The 18701-nt window shown below is 40.0% G+C and overlaps 1 protein-coding gene across 2 annotated transcripts; it reads left to right on the top strand.

The window, feature by feature from the left end:
- Positions 1-237: 237 nt before the first annotated feature.
- LOC117299848 (cyclin-dependent kinase 13-like) lies at positions 238-14205 on the top strand. 2 transcript variants are annotated; one of them, XM_033783398.1, is made up of 8 exons: positions 238-328; positions 5739-6549; positions 6831-7684; positions 8253-8423; positions 9011-9201; positions 10009-10364; positions 11056-11187; positions 11403-14205. In XM_033783398.1, the coding sequence occupies exons 2-8, from the start codon at positions 5798-5800 to the stop codon at positions 12763-12765; spliced, it is 3819 nt and encodes a 1272-aa protein (XP_033639289.1). In that variant the 5' UTR covers positions 238-328; positions 5739-5797; the 3' UTR covers positions 12766-14205. The 2 variants fall into 2 exon arrangements, with proteins under 2 accessions (XP_033639289.1, XP_033639288.1); XM_033783397.1 differs by having other exon boundaries at positions 6828-7684.
- The last annotated feature ends 4496 nt before the right edge of the window (positions 14206-18701 follow it).

Below are 18701 nucleotides of genomic sequence, written 5' to 3'. Positions count from 1 at the left end.
GTACAAATTCGAATGGCTGCTTAAAAATAAGTGCGGATGGAACACATCTTTTGGTCATCTTTGCCTATTAAATTCTATCACTAATTTGTAGCACTGGCACAGATTCACAACATGGAAACATCCAGCTTAAACAATTATAGGGATAGCGTACCAGTTTTTACGGTTTAAGCCGACAAAAGGATGCTGATAAAATAACTGGATTTTTCGTTGTGCTCGCGGACCGACAAAAAAGGCTTGCTGACCGCGCCTGGATGTGCTGTTTTATTAACCCAGCAGTTGGACACATGGATTTGTAGCTGCCTAGTTCTGGCTGGACATTTTTCAGATGGTAAGGATAAGGATTTGATTGTGATATGTCCTTTTTTTTAAAAGAAGTTCTGATTATAATTCAGTGATTGCATATAATAGGGCCTATATAATAATTTAAAAAAATGAAGGGGCGGGGGGGGGGGGGGGGGGAGGGGGAGGGGGGGGGGGGCAGTGTTGCATGAAAAATTGGGGGGGGGGGGGGCAGGTCCGGATTGGGAGGTGGGGTTGTTGGGGGGGCGGGGGGGGGGGGATAACTTTCCGTGTGGGGGATGGCGCCACCACATTTGCACTCATTTTTACAAAAAGGGATATCTCATTGTTGAGGTAAATAAATTAGATAATATTAATATATTATTTCATATTGAATGAATAAGTGGTGGCGCCATACCGAAACTTTTCCGGGGAGGGGGGGGGGGGGAGGGGGGGCGGAAAGATAAGTGTTTGTTTAGTAGAAATATTGATGGAAAGATGCATGGGAAGTTCCGTGTTCAAAATTATAAAATGTGTCTTGTCTTTACACAATTTTTAATTAGTTGATTTTTTGGGGTAAAAAAGAAAAGTTTGTATAGCTCCATGGTTTCGGTAGCGTTGACAGCACTACAACATTGTCCATTCAGGGTAATATTCGTCATTAGTTTTTGGTGTAATAACATGAATAAGCAGCCAGTAGTCGTAGATTTTAGCACATAAAACTTTGCATGAAATGAAAGGGAACTCCATTGGATGAATTTGACTCTTCTTTTGGAGGGGGCGGGGTGTTGGGATTCTGTTGTCTTGCAAGAATTTATAGTCTCAGATTCATCAGGCGACTAATTGTCAGGATTTTTCCTGATTTCTTGTACTTTAAATCTGAGCCTCGATAAAACAATTAAAAAGAATATGATATTAACAAATCATGATTCATATTGTATTCAAAAACAAAAAGTAAACAATTTCTTAACAATAACTTTTAAAAATAAAGAAATTGTAATGACAAAAAAAGGCAGGCCTGATACTTCACGGAGGCAACAGAGGCGATTGCCTCCATTGCCCCTTGTCATTGCCTTGGTGCCCTTGAAATGCTCTATAGAAATTTACAATTTCCTCATGGGATGCCCTTTGCCAAAGAGAAAATGCCTTGGTGCCCTTACCCTTTCCATAAAGAAGCATACAGGCCTGAAAAGGACATCAATAACTTTTTTGAATTGGAAATAGATTGTTCACTAGCTTGCCTCAAATGTCACAATTTTATAGGAAAAGGTCACTTTGTAGTTTGGCCTTGGTCTTTAAATTGGAGCAGTCAAATTTTTTGTCTGAATTTCAATATTTTTAAATAAAAAAAAGGAAAAATCAAGTTCATTAAATTATGAGTGTTGTAAATCAAAAATAAACCCATAATGTACATGACTTTTGATGTATCTTTGAAAAAATTGCAAAAAAAACCCTATTTTTATTAGATTCCAATTAAGTGTTACTGCCATTAAAAAATTGGCAAGATGTTTCCCTAGGAGTAAAGTCCGATGAAACAATTTGAATGAATAAAATGTAAGTTAACCATATTGTGTCCTGTTTCCATAAACAACCATTGATTTGTCAAAATGCAATATAAAACACAATTAAAACATTATAATGACAAAAAAGGGATTACAAAATTACCACCCAAAGAAATTTAGTCTTTTGCAATTGGTAGCAGAGTTTTCAAACTCATATTTGATTTCACTTATCGCTTCAAGAGCTGTGGTATCTCAAAAACATTTCCAAGAGGTGTTTCATTCTCTAAGTTTTCTGGCCTTCCATTTCCAAACCGCTGTTACAGAGCGACAATTCAACAGAAAGAGGGCGCTCTCTGGCGTTCAGTTGGTAGAGGGTGTACTGGTGATGCTTTTTGCACACATGCGACGGGACCGCAAGGAGACGCGCGCGCCATTCTGTATGCGCGTTGAATATGAAGTGCACGTTGGAATTTGTGTTTATTGAACGCTGACGCGATGCTGTTTTGTCAACTTACAAAATGGCCGCACAAACACACGCTGTGCAATGCCTGTTTTGTCAACTTAGAAAACGGCCGCCTGCGTGCATGCCGGGTCGCGTATATAGGCCAGTGGGCCCTTTCGTTCTAATATGTATCTCTATGGTTGTGTTAGACTGGTCCCTTGAGTTAAAGCGTGACATCAGATGTTCAGGCTATGGTTTGTTACAGTGTGCACTGTTTTTGCAGTGCAGGGTTCGCGCTGATGAACACAAGTTGTGCTGAATGTCTTTTGCGCCATCCGTTATTGTACCACAACTCCTGAATATATTTCGCTGGATAATAACAGGCTTTAAGCTTCAGAGGGTCAAGGCCACTTGGCCTCAATAGCTTCAAAAAAGGAAGAGCCACCTTGGCCAAGGCCATTTTCAAACTGTTATTTGTTGATGACTTATGTACTTTCATCTCACGTAAACTTACCAACCAGTATTGATTGAAATTGAATAAAAGTTTTTAAATATTTGTCGCTGAATTATTGACAATTATTTTGCAGCACTCTCATTGCAAGTTGCCCCTAGTATTAAACTTACATTGTATCTCATTTTCACTCGCCGCCTTAATCATTTACTTAAACTCCCACCGGCCCCTGTGAAAAAAAATCATTCCCCAGAACATGGTTGAGAATCTGAAAAATGAAAAAGACTGAAATTTGTTCATCGCGGAAGGCGTACACATGTTAACTACTTTTTCACGTGCTGGCCGGACGAGTCAAACAAATTTGGGTCAAACAAAGTTTTTTCTCACTAGCCCTAAATGCAAAAAATGTTCCATCTTATCCCCTAATTTCTGCCCTTGATAATACTTTTTTTATACAACCATTTTTATGGGTTCATGATTTGAGGAATCGGTTTTATAAAAGAAGAACCTCTTTTGCAATAAAATGTTTGTGATTGGATCGCTCGGCGACGCACATTGGGAAACAAATATGCAGCGAGAGAATGGGTATAAGGTTATTGGATTTATAGCCAGAACGAGGTTGAGATAAGAGTGCTTCCATCCCCGGAATTTAAGTTATACTTCCCTATTCACCATGAATGCCAGACAAGTTTATGCGTATTTTAACATATGTATACCGTGCAATCAGGATCACTGCAACAATAAATCAAACTAGCGCAAATCAAGACTTGACAAGCCATTTTATGAACATAAAAACAATCTCTCTTGTGGCTTTAACACTGTACCCCTCATTTAGTGTGACTGGCCAAAAAAATTCACTCGCCCGATGCTTCAAATGTCAATTTACCTCAGAAGTCAACTTGCCTGCAAAGTCGGAACTGAATTTGATAAAAGACAGTTTTTCAAAGTCAAAAGTCCGATTTCTGCCAAAAGGTCGAAGAATCTCCTGCCCAGAACACAGAATTCTTGGGAAAAAAATCATATTAAACATATTAAGAATGTTTATTACGGGTGTGTTCATATGAAGAAAAAAATACATCAATCGGATCACCACACTAACCCCAACTCTCCGAGCGTGATAAAAATGAACCCCACCGACCCCACACTCGGACCTCGAGGCTCAACCAGATCCGCTGACCCAGTGTGGCAGGAGATATATTTACCACGGAGATTCGGTCGTCCCATATGGCAAACTGTTTTCAAACTTCTTCTGATAGTGCCCTCTTTTGAATCATCCTCCTCTAGTCCATGTTAATCTTCGGGCCGGCGGACAGATTTCCCAGGAACATCGGAAAATTCAACCTTGACGTGGACTACAAATAAAGTCGGCCTACTATTTTTTAGTAGTACAGTACTCTTTAACGTGCATCCATGTTGACCATAACGACATTTATGCCTAGACTAAACTCGCCTATAATAACCTTTTGTTTTTCAAGTCGTGCAGTTGTAGCTGCATCAACTTGCAATGAGACACTCTTTAAATTGGAAAGGGGAACCCTGATTTTATGTAGTGATTAATTTCCTGACAACTTGTTTTGAACTGGATTTCCCTTTTAGAAAATATTTTTTACAAATTGCTGGTAAATTATAGAAATACTGTTGGTTGTGCCAAACAATACAGGCATACCTACACTGTACCAAGTCTCACGCATTAGGTGCATTTGGGTTATGTCTCACGCTCACACGCTCACACGCACAGCAACCATTTTCTCACGCACTGGGGCCAGACCAGGAAAAAAATATTAAAATTTACGACAATGCATTGCCAAATCGCGCTCGTGTGTACAAAAAAACGCAATCTACAATGTTTGCACAATCTTCATATTGCCACAGTTTATCAGAGTCATTAACTTGAGCTGCCGTACAAACAGGAGCGCAAATTTTGCAGATTGCGCACGCTTTTTCTCTACCAGCGGGTTCAGCGCAAAATGCTTATTGCACACAAGTTTTTCCCGATTCGTTTAGCAAATTTGTTAAATGCGCTCCACTAGCAAAGACACAACAGGCAGAAGAAGTGAGCATCATTTTTAGTTGATTTATCTTTATTTTTGGGGGAAATAATCTGACTTAATCGTACCTCCACATTAACCATCAACATCTCTTGTGTACCTCATGTGAGTTTTAAATTATTCTGAAGAGGTTTTTGATGCATTGTGGAACACTTTTTTGTCCACAATTAAATTTCTGATTTTTTTTTTTCGGGGGGGGGGGTGGTGGTGGTGGTGAGCTTTGAAAAATCTCACGCATACATGTAGCTGGCCTCTGGACTTGGCATCTCTGTACAGGCTAAATATTCAGCCTTGATGAAAAAAATCAGACAAATTTGGATTAAGTGGCCTAAAAAGTCTACACAAAATGTACCAACTTTTTTCGAAGGGCAGGACCAAACATCTTGCCTGATGATGTTTTTTGATATCCAACCAATAAATAATATGAATAATTATTTTTTCTTTGCCCTATTGCAAAAATGTAAATACTAAGATTTTTTATTAAAAGTCACATTTTTCTGCAAGTCAAAAAAAGTTTCCCTATACAATGAACACTAAATTAATAAAAAAAAATTCTCAATATGCGTCACCGACTGATCTTTGAACATAAAGATTTCATTGCAAAATATGTTGAAACCGATTTCAAATTACAAATCCATGAAAATCGTTATTAATCAAAACAAGTATTATTGAGGGCAGAAATTAGGGGATATTACATGTAGGTCGTCCAAAATTTTTCGAATGTAACTTTATATATTTTTATATATTTTGTTTGTCGGCGCTTCAAAAAATGTGTGCATTAATATATGCGGGATAGTGAACAAAATTAAGGGTGTCCCAACATTTTGGTTTACTTTTAACAGAAAGAACAGTTCATTGAAAACGGATAAGGCTACCACCCTGGTTAAAGAGAAAGTTGCCCCTTTACGAGGGAAAAACTGCATCGTCCTTACAATTATCAGCCCGTTTAAAGTCTACTGCTTTTTACCTGTGAAGTTCAAAGGTTGAATTTGTGTTTTTCTATTTTGCCTCTGCAGATCCACGTAAACGAAACAGGAAAGTTAACAATTGATGAAGCATCTCAACAAACACGTCAATGCCATTGGTAAAAATGCCGGGTCCACAGCAATCCTCAGGCAGCCGTAGCCGTATGTACCGTGATAGTAGCCCTCCAGCTAGCTCAAGCCGAAGCCGTGTCTATCACGAAGATAGCCCTAACACTACTAGCTCAAGCCGTAACCGTGTCTATCACCAAGATAGCCCGTCCACTAGCTCAAGCCGTAGCCGTAAACCCAAGAAGACTTCTAGGCATAAGCACAAACGCTCCAGGGAACGGGAGCGACGAGAACAAGTACCAGAGGTCAAGCCTCTAGTCGAGTACGATGACATTAGCAGTGACGAGGAGGTGTACTTAAGCCCCTCCCCACCTGTACAGTTTGTCTCAGAAACTAAAGGAAACAAGAGCCACCACCGATCAGTTTCGCCGGCGACAGCTTTGAAAGAGTACAGAAATGTTCAAGAGGGAAGAAACTCCCCACACGTACGAACTTCTTCTGGTAGCAGCAGGTCTTCTCGACCTAGTCACAGTGCTGTGGAGCAGCCGAAGGCCTACAGACATAAATCTCCACCAAACCCTCCAAGGGCTTATCAAGCATCTCCAGATCCCGTCAGGAAAGTCGAGAGCAAGCGATCTCGATCTCCCAAGCAAAGCTCTCGCCATGCGTCCCCGAGCCTGTCGAGGAAGAAACGATCGGATAAGAGCCAACGTTCCAGACGCAGTCCAAGCCCAAGTCCAATGCGTAGAAGGCGTAATACATCCAGGTCATCGAGTAGAAGTCCTACTTACAGGTAAGTATTTAAGTGCATAACAGCGGACAGAGACAAGTCTTTTAAAGGACTCGGATCAAGCTTCTTGTCATACAGTTTACCATCTTATTTTTGGATAAATCAAGCTTTGTCTTGGAGTGTTTTCTTGAACATGCTATAACCTTTCCTTGAGAAACAATTTTTTTGGTGTTATTTTTTAAACATGTATTTTGATGTTGATTTATTTTGTGTAACACACATAATGTGGATAAGAAAATTGTGTCACTGTATATCTGTACCATGCTAACGATTTCTTTTAGTAGGAAGCGTTCCCGAAGATCAAGAAGCTACAGCAGGAGCCCTTATCGCTCTCGGTCAAGATCCAGTTCAAGGAGCTACCAACGACGCAGGAGCCGTAGTCCACTTTTTGATTTCTCCGCGGCCAAATTTAAAATGGGCCTGGGCTCTGAGCTGAAAAAACACAAGAAGATTGTGGAGATTAAGTCCATGGATGCAATGGCAAATAAGGGGATGTCACGGAAGGGTGCGGTTCAGGAGGTGCAGTCACCCGCGACGCCGCCTATCCAACCCACAAAGAGCTACATGCAGCACAGTGACAGCCCGATTAAAGTAACAATAAAAAATGAGGCTGCCCTTAGCAGGGTCAAAGAACAGTCTCCAGAAAGGACAGTGATGGAGGTACCCAGCCTCCGCAATCAGCCCTTCCAAAACTTACTGATCAGGAAGGAAGTGAAACCTGACGTTAAGGCTGAGCCGCCCCTTCCCGCTCCTGCCAATAAACCGCCGCTTCCTCAAGTTCCGACCCTACCTCCTCTTCCTCTACCTCCAATGATCGACGAAAAACGTTTTGACACGCCTGCTCGAGTCAAGGAGGAAAAACCTCGGCTGACGATGAAGGATCTTCCGCTGCCGCCATCTGCACCGAAGTCTGTAACGAGCTCTCCGCGTCTAACACCAACCGTACATTCCAAGCTGTTGAGGGAGGCCACGAAGCCAGTAGTCAGTCATAAGAGAGAGAAGATTAAGAAGAGGAGGGTAGAGAAGGTGGAGAATGAACCAAACTGGGGAGAGAGGTGTGTGGATGTCTTTGATATTGTGGATCAGGTCGGGGAAGGGACTTATGGGCAGGTGTACAAGGCAAGAGACAAACAAACAGGTCTGTATTCTGATTTTTAAGATTCATTGTCTAGTGATTTATATCGACCATTCAAAAAAGGGGTTTATTTACAGGGAATTTCATCTTTGAAAGGGCAAGCCATTTTCCATTTTGCAAAGGGCGCTTCCGTTGGAAAATCTTAAAAGCCTATTGGGAACTTTCAAAGGGGCACCAAGGCCAAGACGTGGGGCAATGAAGACCATGGCCTCAGTGGTCTGCATGTAATTCCAAGCCTGTATTAATTGTTTTAAATGTCATGTTAAAATGCTCTTTCAAGGTGATGGATTGAACTGAAAGATGTATCTGCTTCTCCAAATCTTGCATCTGTAACAAAAATTAAAATTAAAATGAAATTATGGTTTCCAAAACTGATCACTATTAACTTGCCCTGTAAACGGGTTTATGAATATAATTCCTGGACTTTGCCTTGTGTCCATCTTCTGCTAGATATTATTTGTTACCTCATAATTTAGAAGTGCTCTTTTATGGTAGATGAAACATAGTCTCACCTCCTCCATGCTAAACATTCCCAACCTGACACTCTGAGACTATTTTAACATATCTTCAGGTGAATTGGTCGCCCTTAAAAAGGTCCGGACAGACAATGAAAAAGAGGGCTTTCCCATCACAGCTGTCCGAGAAATCAAAATCTTGAGACAGCTGAACCATCCCAGTGTCGTCAATCTTAGGGAGATTGTCACTGATAAGCAGGATGCTCTAGACTTCAGGAAAGATAAAGGTGAGTCTTCATGTCGAAGGTTTTGTTTCTTGCTTTGTATTCTTAACCTCTTACTCCCGAGGCCTACATGCCTCGAGCCTCTCCCACATACTCCTCTCCTATGTGACATCACTCCAAGATATTTGGAATTGGACATGATTAGAATGCTTGACCCAGTGATAAGCACTTGTTTTTGGACTTACAGCCCTTAGTCCATCTATGAGTGGGGCACCAGTTGCAACAATGGAAATGTTATAGAATTTTTGCTGGTAACCAGTTTCTGTTAACCAAGATTCATCTGTGCTTAGCAAAGTTTTTATGCTTACAGGCTTTATGAAATTTGGCCGCGGCCTAATGTGTTAATAGAATGTAGGAAGTTAGGAGATAATAGATGGAAATTTGCATCGGAGATGAAGAATATTAATTTTGGTTTTTACCCATATGCACCAATCTGTGTATACTTGGAACTTTCCCGAGCTCTGTGGAAAAAAAAAATCACAGGCATTTTACTCGAATTCGAACACACAACTTTTGCAATTCTAGAGCATTGTCTCATCATAAGAAGATGCTCACTATTTATTAAAACCTTGATATTTCATATTCCACAGGTGCCTTTTACTTAGTGTTTGAATACATGGACCATGATTTGATGGGGTTGTTGGAATCCGGACTGGTGAATTTCACCGAGGAGCACATCCGTAGTTTCATGAAGCAGCTCCTCGATGGCCTTAGCTACTGTCACAATCGCAAGTTTCTCCACAGGGACATCAAGTGCTCCAACATTCTACTTAATAACAAGGTAAATAATCTATCTTGCCTGCTGCAGCATGCCTGGGTTGGTTTTCAGAAAGAGTTCAGACTAATCTTATCTCGAGTTAGGACTACCCAATCTTGAATTAGTACCAGTCTTATCTTATTAGGGAAGTTAGGACTAGCCTTAAAACTTTTAATAACTTCTGAGCTAGTCCCTATAAGTGAGGACTATCTTTTTTTAAATCAACTACTGGAATTTAATCTTTGAGAGGGCAAGGCCATTTTCATTTTGCAAAGGGCACTTGCATTTATAGATAATCTTAAAAGTCTATGAGAAACTTTTGAAGGGTAACCAAAGACCAAGACCAGGGGGGCAACAGAGGCTGTGGCCTCTGAGATGGTGTGGCCTCTGAGAGGGTGTGGCCTCTGAGAGGGTGTGGCCTCTGAGAGGGTGTGGCCTCTGAGAGGGTGTGGCCTCTGAGAGGGTGTGGCCTCTGAGAGGGTGTGGCCTCTGAGAGGGTGTGGCCTCTGTGTAATACAAGGCCTGAGTGAAGATGGGTGGACACTTCTCTAGATGCATAGCTGTTGGTATGAAGTACATCTTTGGAAGAAGAGTTGCGCCAATAAATGGAATTTCATCTTTGAAAGGGCAAGATAATTTTCATTTTACAAAGGGCACTTTCATGGGAAAATCGTAAAGTCTACGGTAAACTTTTGAAGGGGCACCAAGGCTAACACCAGGGGCAACAGAGGCCATGGACTCTGTGAAATTCCAGGCCTGATGTCCTACAGTGAACTAAATGCAAACACATTCCAGGTTAATGATCCTATTCCCTTATTATTCCCATCGCAGGGCCAGATCAAACTCGCTGACTTCGGTCTCGCCCGCTTGTACCATGCTGACGACAAGTCCAGACCATACACAAACAAGGTCATCACCTTGTGGTACCGCCCTCCGGAGCTCCTTCTCGGAGAGGAGCGTTACGGACCGGCCGTCGACGTCTGGAGTTGTGGCTGCATCCTCGGGGAGCTGTTCACCAGGAAGCCGATCTTCCAGGCTAACCAGGAGATCGCTCAGCTTGAGCTGATCAGCAGGATTTGCGGCACTCCGGCGCCGGCAGTCTGGCCGGATGTGATACGACTACCGTTGTTTCACACAATCAAACCAAAGAAGACCTACAATAGGAAGCTGAGAGATGAGTTTGCCTTGTGAGTATATTCGTTATATATATTTTTAATTTGCAGGACAGTTTAACTAGTTGACTTGATCATTGGTTTAAAACAGGTGTATCTCTTTTTTTTATTTTTTTTTTATTTAGGAGGTGGGGTTAATTTCTACTTGACTTTTACTTTGTTTAATGACATTCTTGCTCATTATGATTTTCTCTCTCCCTGATTTGTCCCTCTCCCCCATTAAAAATCCAGGTTTATCTGAATCCCATTTAGGCCATGCTGCAAAAGACCTCAGACCTCAACATGGCCTGTTGATGACCTGCATTCCTTCTAAATCCTCCCATAACAGACACCCACTGTGACCCTAATCCTTCTGGATCCTACTTCTTTACAAAGTTCTTTAAAAATCCCAGTCCTTCTGAATCCTTCACTTCGGCAAAGAGGATACAGAAGGATTTGGGCGGGCTAGTTTTGGTCAAACATATTCCCCCCATTGTAATTTTTAACTAATTCAAACATCTTTTGCAGTCGTTTCTTTCAGCAGAAAGGTATGTGTATGTCATTGTTTTATCAAAGGTAGTTGAGAATTATAAACAGCAGGTTATGTCACTGAAAACAGGAAAAAAATACCCCCAAAAAAGATGTTTTATCAAAGCAGGAGTCTTCATCTTGGAGATTCCAAGTGACTTACCCCCGTGCCTCCTTAACAATTCTTTTCCTGTCGCAGGTTGCCAAAGCCTGCACTAGACCTCTTGGATAAAATGTTGACCCTTGACCCAGAAAAGCGCATCACCGCTCCAGATGCCCTCAACTGTCCCTGGCTAAAGACGGTTGACCCTAGCAAGATTGTCGCACCAAAGTGAGTCTTTCCTTTTTGATTACCCATTCCATTTATTTCTATGTACAGGATTTTCTTATAGACTGAGACAATAAAAGCAATCCTGCAAGATTTTTTAAGTGCAGTTATTGCAAAAAAGTTCAATAAAAACTTGTTAACCAGTAGTGACATTTCAGTGCAGAGGAATGTTGGTTAAATAAAACTGAGCCATTTGCCCTTTTCCCTAAATACTCCAGCTTACCTTGTGGACAAGATTGTCATGAACTGTGGAGTAAACGGCGAAGACGTCTTGAAAAGCAACAAGCTGCTCAGTTACAGTCGTCCTCCTCAAAGCGAAAGGAGGTGGGACTCGGACTCGTTACTGATGAAAACGTCAAGATCCCAGGGATAAGTGGAGGCGGAGAATCCGCTCCACGATCAGGAGGATCTAAAGGAGGCAGGAGTGTCCCAAGTGATGGTGGAGAACCGGAAGGTCAGGATGCTGGCGGTAAGTCTAATGAGAAGCAACTGGCAGTGTTGATGACTCTGCTTCAGTCGCAGCCATCTCTTGATGTGAACAAACTCGCTGAGGCTCTTAACATGAAGGTTGACAGGAGCACTATTAAGCTGCTGGAAAACCTGAACATGCAGTTGCTGATTACCGCTGCTGCCGCTGACCAGACTAAAGGTGGAGATGGTGCAAAAGATGATGCAATTGTCACCAAAACTGCTGCTCTACTTGCCCTCCTCAAAGGTACCACAGGAACAAAAAGCGACAACTCTGGAAGTGCTTCCAGTTCGAATCAGAAAACAAGAGAAAAGCCCCCTGAGATACCGTCCACGTTGACTGATTATGTGTCCAACCTGTTTGGGAAGTCTTCTGCTCCAACAAACACAACGGCGAGTGGCTCTGCTGGGACGTCCAGTACAGGGAGCGCTGCTTCTTCTATTGGCCAACAGGGTGCAGAAGGCGGGATGGATGGTGGTTTGTACAGGCAGCCAGTGTCTAGAGGCAGCTCATACAGCCCTGTCAGAAACCATGGTGAGTATGAGCAGCAGGATAGCTATGAGGGTGGTTATCAACGTAGAGGACCAGTCTCTCCACCACCATTAGATAACATGATGGAGGAAAGTAACGATGGGGTCGGTTGGAAGCCTCCGACCCCCTTAGGACCACCACCTGATTCCCCAGAAGCAGAGCAAGACACACAGCAAGAGGAGACTTCTCTGGTGACTCCAGGGGTCAAAGCAGCTCTGATGCAGATGCTTCAAGCTCAAGGCCTTCCAGAACTTGGTATGGACACTCAAGAGGACTGCGACGAGACTTCTAATCCGGCTGAACCCCCTTCTCGCCAACACCGCGTACCTCTTGCTGGTACATACAGAAATAATGCTCACCCAAATAATAACAGTCATCACAGCGAGGTAACTGACGACTCGAGCGTTTCACAAGACTTTCCGGGGTTCAGAGGAGGGTCGAATGCTGATGCGGAGAGGGGTTGGGAAGAGGGAAATGGAAATGGAAGTCTAGGAGGGAGTCATAGTGGTCAATTTGGTAGGGAATCCTTTTCATCTAGTGGTAGTAGAAGTGGATTCGGGACTGGATCAAACTGGAGCTAAAAAAACTATGTTCTTTCTTGTCCACTGAAGAAGAAAAAAGCGTGCCTATATATTTGTTGCTGGATTATGATAAAGATGTGCATATAGTGACAGCTTTTAGGGGGCTTAGTTTTCTGACAATCGCCTCTTTCTTTGCTTTTAAAAGTTCAAAATTTATGATCGAGCTAAAGCTTCAGATTTGAGGAAAATGCACACAAATAAACTGGCTGTTTTAGGGAGATAATTGTGTTGAACGCTACGACTAAATTTGAAGAAATGCTTGTTCTGTTTGTGGCAAAAGGGGATAAAAAGAGTGGATGAGCATGCTTGCATAATGATCCTTTGCCCTAAAAGTTGGATTGAAGGCACTTGGAACCAAAAGCTCAAGCTTTCATTATATTAGTATTGATTATTATTTTTTAAGTAAGGGAAGATGAAAATGTTCCAGCGAATACATGTGAACAACTTCAGTGAGTTGTTTACAAACTCCAAGTGAAAAATAAGTTACCCAGCATTGCTGTTACTTTTTAATGATTTATTAATGTTATACGTATGCTTTTCTTTGTTGTTCCATCCCTGCTTAAAAAATTGCAAGCTCACACAAAACATTCTGTCAAATTTTTACTTTTTGTTTATGTTGTATATTATGCTGACTTGTTCGAAACATTCAATGGGAAATTATTGTAATCTCCTTAAAATACACAAATTGATGACTACGAGAAATCTGCACTCGGATTTGTAAAAAAAAATTACTTTTCGATATATTCAAAGTTGTTCACCAAAAATGATGTGCACCACTTCACCCATTGTGTTTTTGATTGTTTATAAATATGTTTTATTATTATTCAGATATGCTGACACATGTGTATTTTGTCGGGTTCTAAACTATTTGAGAAAGGTGTTCAGCTGTGTACATTGAAACAGGGAGAAACAAAATGCATCAATTCATCGATAGAGAAATGTCAAACTTTTATCAGAGTTCAGACTTTTTAAAGTCTGCGTGGTAAACAGAAAATGCTGTAGTTTGCTCCTAATTGAAAGTAAGGCTATTTGATCTACCTCTCTAGCTTTTTTGAGGATACTGTTCCAAAAAGCTCCCGATAATCTATAACTCTAGGTTATCAAAATATGGAAATGCTGTTTAATCAATGTAAAATTTGTACAACTGAAGATCTGAATCTTAGTTTCAGACTTTAGTGGCGGCAGTCACTCTCACCCTTGTCTGAAACAACAGTTACTATTTTGGTTGTACAAATGTACGCTACACTTTCTGCACATCACTAGCTTGTGAAGCATCTATACAAATTGTTTATGTGTACACGTACCACAGGCATGACATTCCTCCTTCTTTAATCTGGTTCATGATATTTTGGCCTAAGGGGAACAAAAATCGTAAGAATTATGATTGAATAGCCTGAAAAGTCATATTAAAGGCAGTGGACACTATTGGTAATTACTCAAAATAATTATTAGCATAGAACCTTTCTTAGTGACGAGTAATGGGGAGAGGTTGATGGTATAAAACATTGTGAGAAACGGCTCCCTCTGAAGTTCCATAGTTTTCGAGAAAGAAGTAATTTTCCACGAATTTGATTTCGAGACCTCAGATTCAGAACTTGAGGTCTCGAAATCAACCATCTAAACGCACACAACTTCGTGTGACAAGGGTGTTTTTTCTTTCATTATTATCTCGCAAGTGCGATGACCGATTGGGCTCAAATTTTCACAGGTTTGTTATTTTATGCTTATGTTGAGATACACCAACTGTGAAGGCTAGTCTTCACAACTACCAATAGTGTCCACTGCCTTTAAAGCCTACACCACCTGTATGTACAATGTAGGTTGGCCCTTGTGCTTGGTCGAATCATAAAGAAATGACCACGGACCACTGTGTTCGTTTCTCGATGATGAAATGTCTGGTTTTCAAGGCCCTGAATTTAGTTCTTGAAGGGGCACAGCAACTTTTCTCTGGCATGGCAAGGGGCCCTTCTATGAGGAAAATTTAAACTTGTATTGGAACTTTGCAAAGGACACCTCGGCAATTGCTGTGGGTGCCATGGGTTATTTCGAGGACGGAATTTTTTTCTTTCTTCCAAGGTCAAAATATCATACCTGGTACTTTGTTATGTAACATCTAAGATTTGTAAATTGAACTGTTCTCATGGAAAGGATCTTCAATGCATTTTAAAATTGACGAGTTAAAAAAAAAATCAAGATTCTCACTCAATGCAATTATTGTACCAATGTTCTGGGAGGTATTAAATAGTTTGTATCAGCGAATTGACCGTTTAATGCTACAGATGTTTCAGATTGATCACTGAACTAGATTGTGGCCACATTGTGCAGGTTTATATTCGCAACAATGAAATGTATTTTATGTGGAATTAATGATGATTGGCCACTTGTTGCAGGTCTTGCCACTACTCCATTTGTCATAAGACCAGGTGAATTACTCTTAAAGACACTGGACACTGTTAATAATTCTCACTTGGTGTATCTTAACATATGCATAAAATAACAAACCTGTGAAAAGTTTAGCTCAATTGGTCAGCGATGTTGCGAGATAATAATGAAAGAAAAAACACCCTTGACACACAAAGTTGGGTGCTTTCAGTTGCTTGATTTCGAGACCCCAAATTCCAAACTTGAGGTCTCGAAATCAAATTCGTGGAAAATTACTTCTTTCTTGAAAACTACGTCACTTCAGAGGGAGCCATTTCTCACAATGTTTTATACTATCAGCAACCCCCCATTACCTGTTACCAAGTAAGGTTGTATGCTAATAATTATTTTGAGTAATTACCGATGGTGTCCAGTGCCTTTAAAGGATGCTCATCTTTTTTCTTTTAAAACTTGGCTCTTTATAAAACTAGTATTATAATATTGTAGCATTATAGGGTTGGCACCCCTCTTTTAGGTTAAATAGGGGTGGCACCCCTCCATTTCTCAAGCTGCCTACCTGACATGTAAATGTAATCGTAAAGCAATGTTTCTTTACAAATTTGAACAAAAACTTCATTCTCTTTGGGGATATTTCAAGACACATCAAGACGAATCCTTAGAGTAGTTGGAATTTCTGCAGTTTTCTTCAAGGAGGGGTGACCAAAATCAAGCTAACTTTGACTGCTCCACAGAAAGCAATTGTAAGTATATCTTTGTGACACATGATTTTGAAAATGCAATGTACAAGAATTTTTCTTGAAAACAAAATTACCCTCAAATTTTCATTCTGATATAAAAAGCTTTTTTTGTGGAGATGAAAAAAAAAATTGTTTTTCCTGATTAATTATTTCACATTAAAGAGTTGCTGTGTGTGATAACAAAATACTACTTTTTAATTGTCCCATTTCATGTAAAAATTTAAATTGAAGACATCAAAGCATTCTCATTAATGATAGTGGCTAGAAAGGTGTGAAAGACAGTTCAGAACAAAATTTAATTTCTGTTTCAAATTAGCTGAAGAAAGCTTATTTTTATGTCAGGAGTGCACCTTTAAGTTTCAGTATTGTAAATACATAATCGGATGACTAGTAGTGGCAAGTCTTTAGTGTAGTTAAAGCAGCAACATGATGATGTATTTGTATATTACATGTAGTTTACTTGAATTAAAAACAGTAGTTTAACGGTAATTGTTGTGATCACATTTATAGAGGTAAGTAAAGGTGTACAATGGCTGGAAATGATGAAACGCTTCTACCAACTGTCGTTATTAAGTGTTGTGAACTTTGACCCCCCAGAAGGGACCCATTGCTTGATACTAAAATCAAATCTTTTGGAAGAATAGTTTTTAAAGGGAAAAGTTTGGTTATCTCTCTTAAAATTAAAGGCAATCAACACTTTTTGGTTAGAAGCCTTTGGCAGCTTTCGATCTAGTTTGAAGCATTTGTGAGAAACATTTCACTGTAAGTGATGTGATTGTGTAAAAAGAAAAAAGTTTTTATGACTGCAGTAACTCCGATTGGACATTGCTTCTCGCCAAATAATTTTTTGTGGTCCTTAATTCTTGGAGCATTTCCCAATCTATGACTCAATCTAGTACACTGTAAGCAATAAATGAAAGAGTAATCAAATTATGGTAACGTCCCAGAAGTTTGACTTTAGAACCAATTCCCATAAACGTGTCACAAGAAACTTCATTGGGTTGTTTAAAGTGCTGATGACCTTTCGTCTAGTTGGTCAAAAGTCTTAAAAATTATTCGCTTTACTTTCATTAAAAAAAAAACCAAAACAGAAGTACTTGGTAAACCTGTCTTTGAGCCATACAATCGTTGGTGTGCACGCTTCTACTAGTACTGGCATCCTTAAATTAACGCCTTGTCCACACGTAGGAAGCTTAGCTGTGGTATAGTTCGGTCAAAATGTCTTGCCCAAGGGCGCATCTACTGCGACCTGCCAACCATAAACTCCAACTTTTGGAAACCAAACTTGAATGCGATGCGCCACTTCTCAATTAAGAATTTGACCCAAGGGTAAACAGACACTTAAAAAAAAAAATTTGTGATGGGGGACACACTATTTGTAGTCATATTTCAGGGGTAGGAATACTTTTGATTCTTTGATAAAAATGATAGGAAACGCCTAGTTTTAAGACATGGGGCTTTTCTATGCTGTAAAATTGGCAGCTTTAAAAAACGAACGTGTTAGTAACTTTTTCATTTTGAAAAATGGAGTGAGGTTTGCGGTAACACAGTGCATAAAATCTCTTTTAAATTTAATCTCTTTTTTAGTAGTGTTGGTTCTGAGAAGAACCGAGGGTTTGACAGCTCGTCAATTCGATCTGTTTGCTCTTATCGTTTTCAGAAGAAACCATGAAACCATTGTTTCTTCTCACAAAATTTACGCCCATGCAAAGTTTTAAATCTTATTTATTTAAAAAAAAAAATTTAAAAAAATTAAGCAACTTTTTCTTCTGAAGGGAGATAACAGGAAAAATCATAAAATTTCCCTCCCATGTGGGTTCTCCAGTTTCAAGAATGACTTTGGATTATTATTAAAAGTTGATACAGACTTGAAGCCATTATACACTTTCGGAACAGAAAAAATAAAAAAGTTCACAGATTTACAAATAACTTACAGGGTTGACAGAAGGTAATGGTGAAAGATTCTCTTGAAATATTATTCCACGAAATGCTTTACTTTTAAAGAAAACATTAAAACAATTATCAATTCTCGTCGAGAATTACGGATTTATTTTAAACACATGTCATGACACGGCGAAACGTGCATAAACAAGGGTGGGTTTTCCCCGTTATTTTCTTCTCGACTCCGATGACCGATTGAGCCTAAATTTTCACAGGTTTGTTATTTTTTATATCAGTTGTGATACACGAAGTGTGGGCCTTTGGACAATACATGTACTGTTTACCGAAAGTGTCCAATGGCTTTAAATGAAAAGAAAAAAAATAATTTGATGTCGGTACATGTATTCGCATAAAAGTGAAATAAAGGATTCGATTGAGTTTACATTCCAATGTAAATTATGCTTTGGCCAACATTAATTTGTTTTTAATTTTTATGGCTTTTTATCATGATATTGTTGTCATGTTCCCTGTGTTCTGTTATGATAATAAATAAAGACTCTGAGTATACTTTTGGGGTTCAGACTCATTTGACCTTTGAGCATCGGTTTGGTTACACTTGTTTTGTATGGTAGAAAAGCATGACGGCTGTGTTTTCTAAATGCCTATATGTCTGGTTCCTGGACTTAAATTCAATGTATTGTTAATTGCTATAAATTGGATTATAGGCTTCTGCTGGAACAATTACTAAGTAAATGTAATAGAAACAAATTTGTACTGTTCATGACTATGTTAACTTTAAAGGTTTGGTCGTCATAATCAATGCAGGCTACCTCCATGGCTGTATATAGTGTGGGTGCTCTCCATAGATACAATACAGAGGGAGGGAGGGGAGGGTATCATATGCAGTAGCTGGGTGAGGGTTATTAGCTTTGTTTA

Source organism: Asterias rubens, chromosome 15 (genome assembly GCF_902459465.1).
Source record: "Asterias rubens chromosome 15, eAstRub1.3, whole genome shotgun sequence".
In the NCBI taxonomy this organism is placed as follows: Eukaryota; Metazoa; Echinodermata; class Asteroidea; order Forcipulatida; family Asteriidae; genus Asterias; species Asterias rubens.
The sequence above is the reverse complement of the archived record's forward strand: the minus strand, read 5'-3'. Positions and strand labels throughout refer to the sequence as shown.

Excerpts from the sequence above, each read along its gene's own strand:
- LOC117299848 (XM_033783397.1), top strand. The coding sequence starts at position 5,798 with ATGCCATTGGTAAAAATGCCGGGTCCACAGCAATCCTCAGGCAGCCGT. Across the intron at positions 7,685-8,252 it reads GGCAAGAGACAAACAAACAG|GTGAATTGGTCGCCCTTAAA; the intron begins GTCTGTATTCTG and ends ACATATCTTCAG. Across the intron at positions 11,188-11,402 it reads AGCAAGATTGTCGCACCAAA|CTTACCTTGTGGACAAGATT; the intron begins GTGAGTCTTTCC and ends TAAATACTCCAG.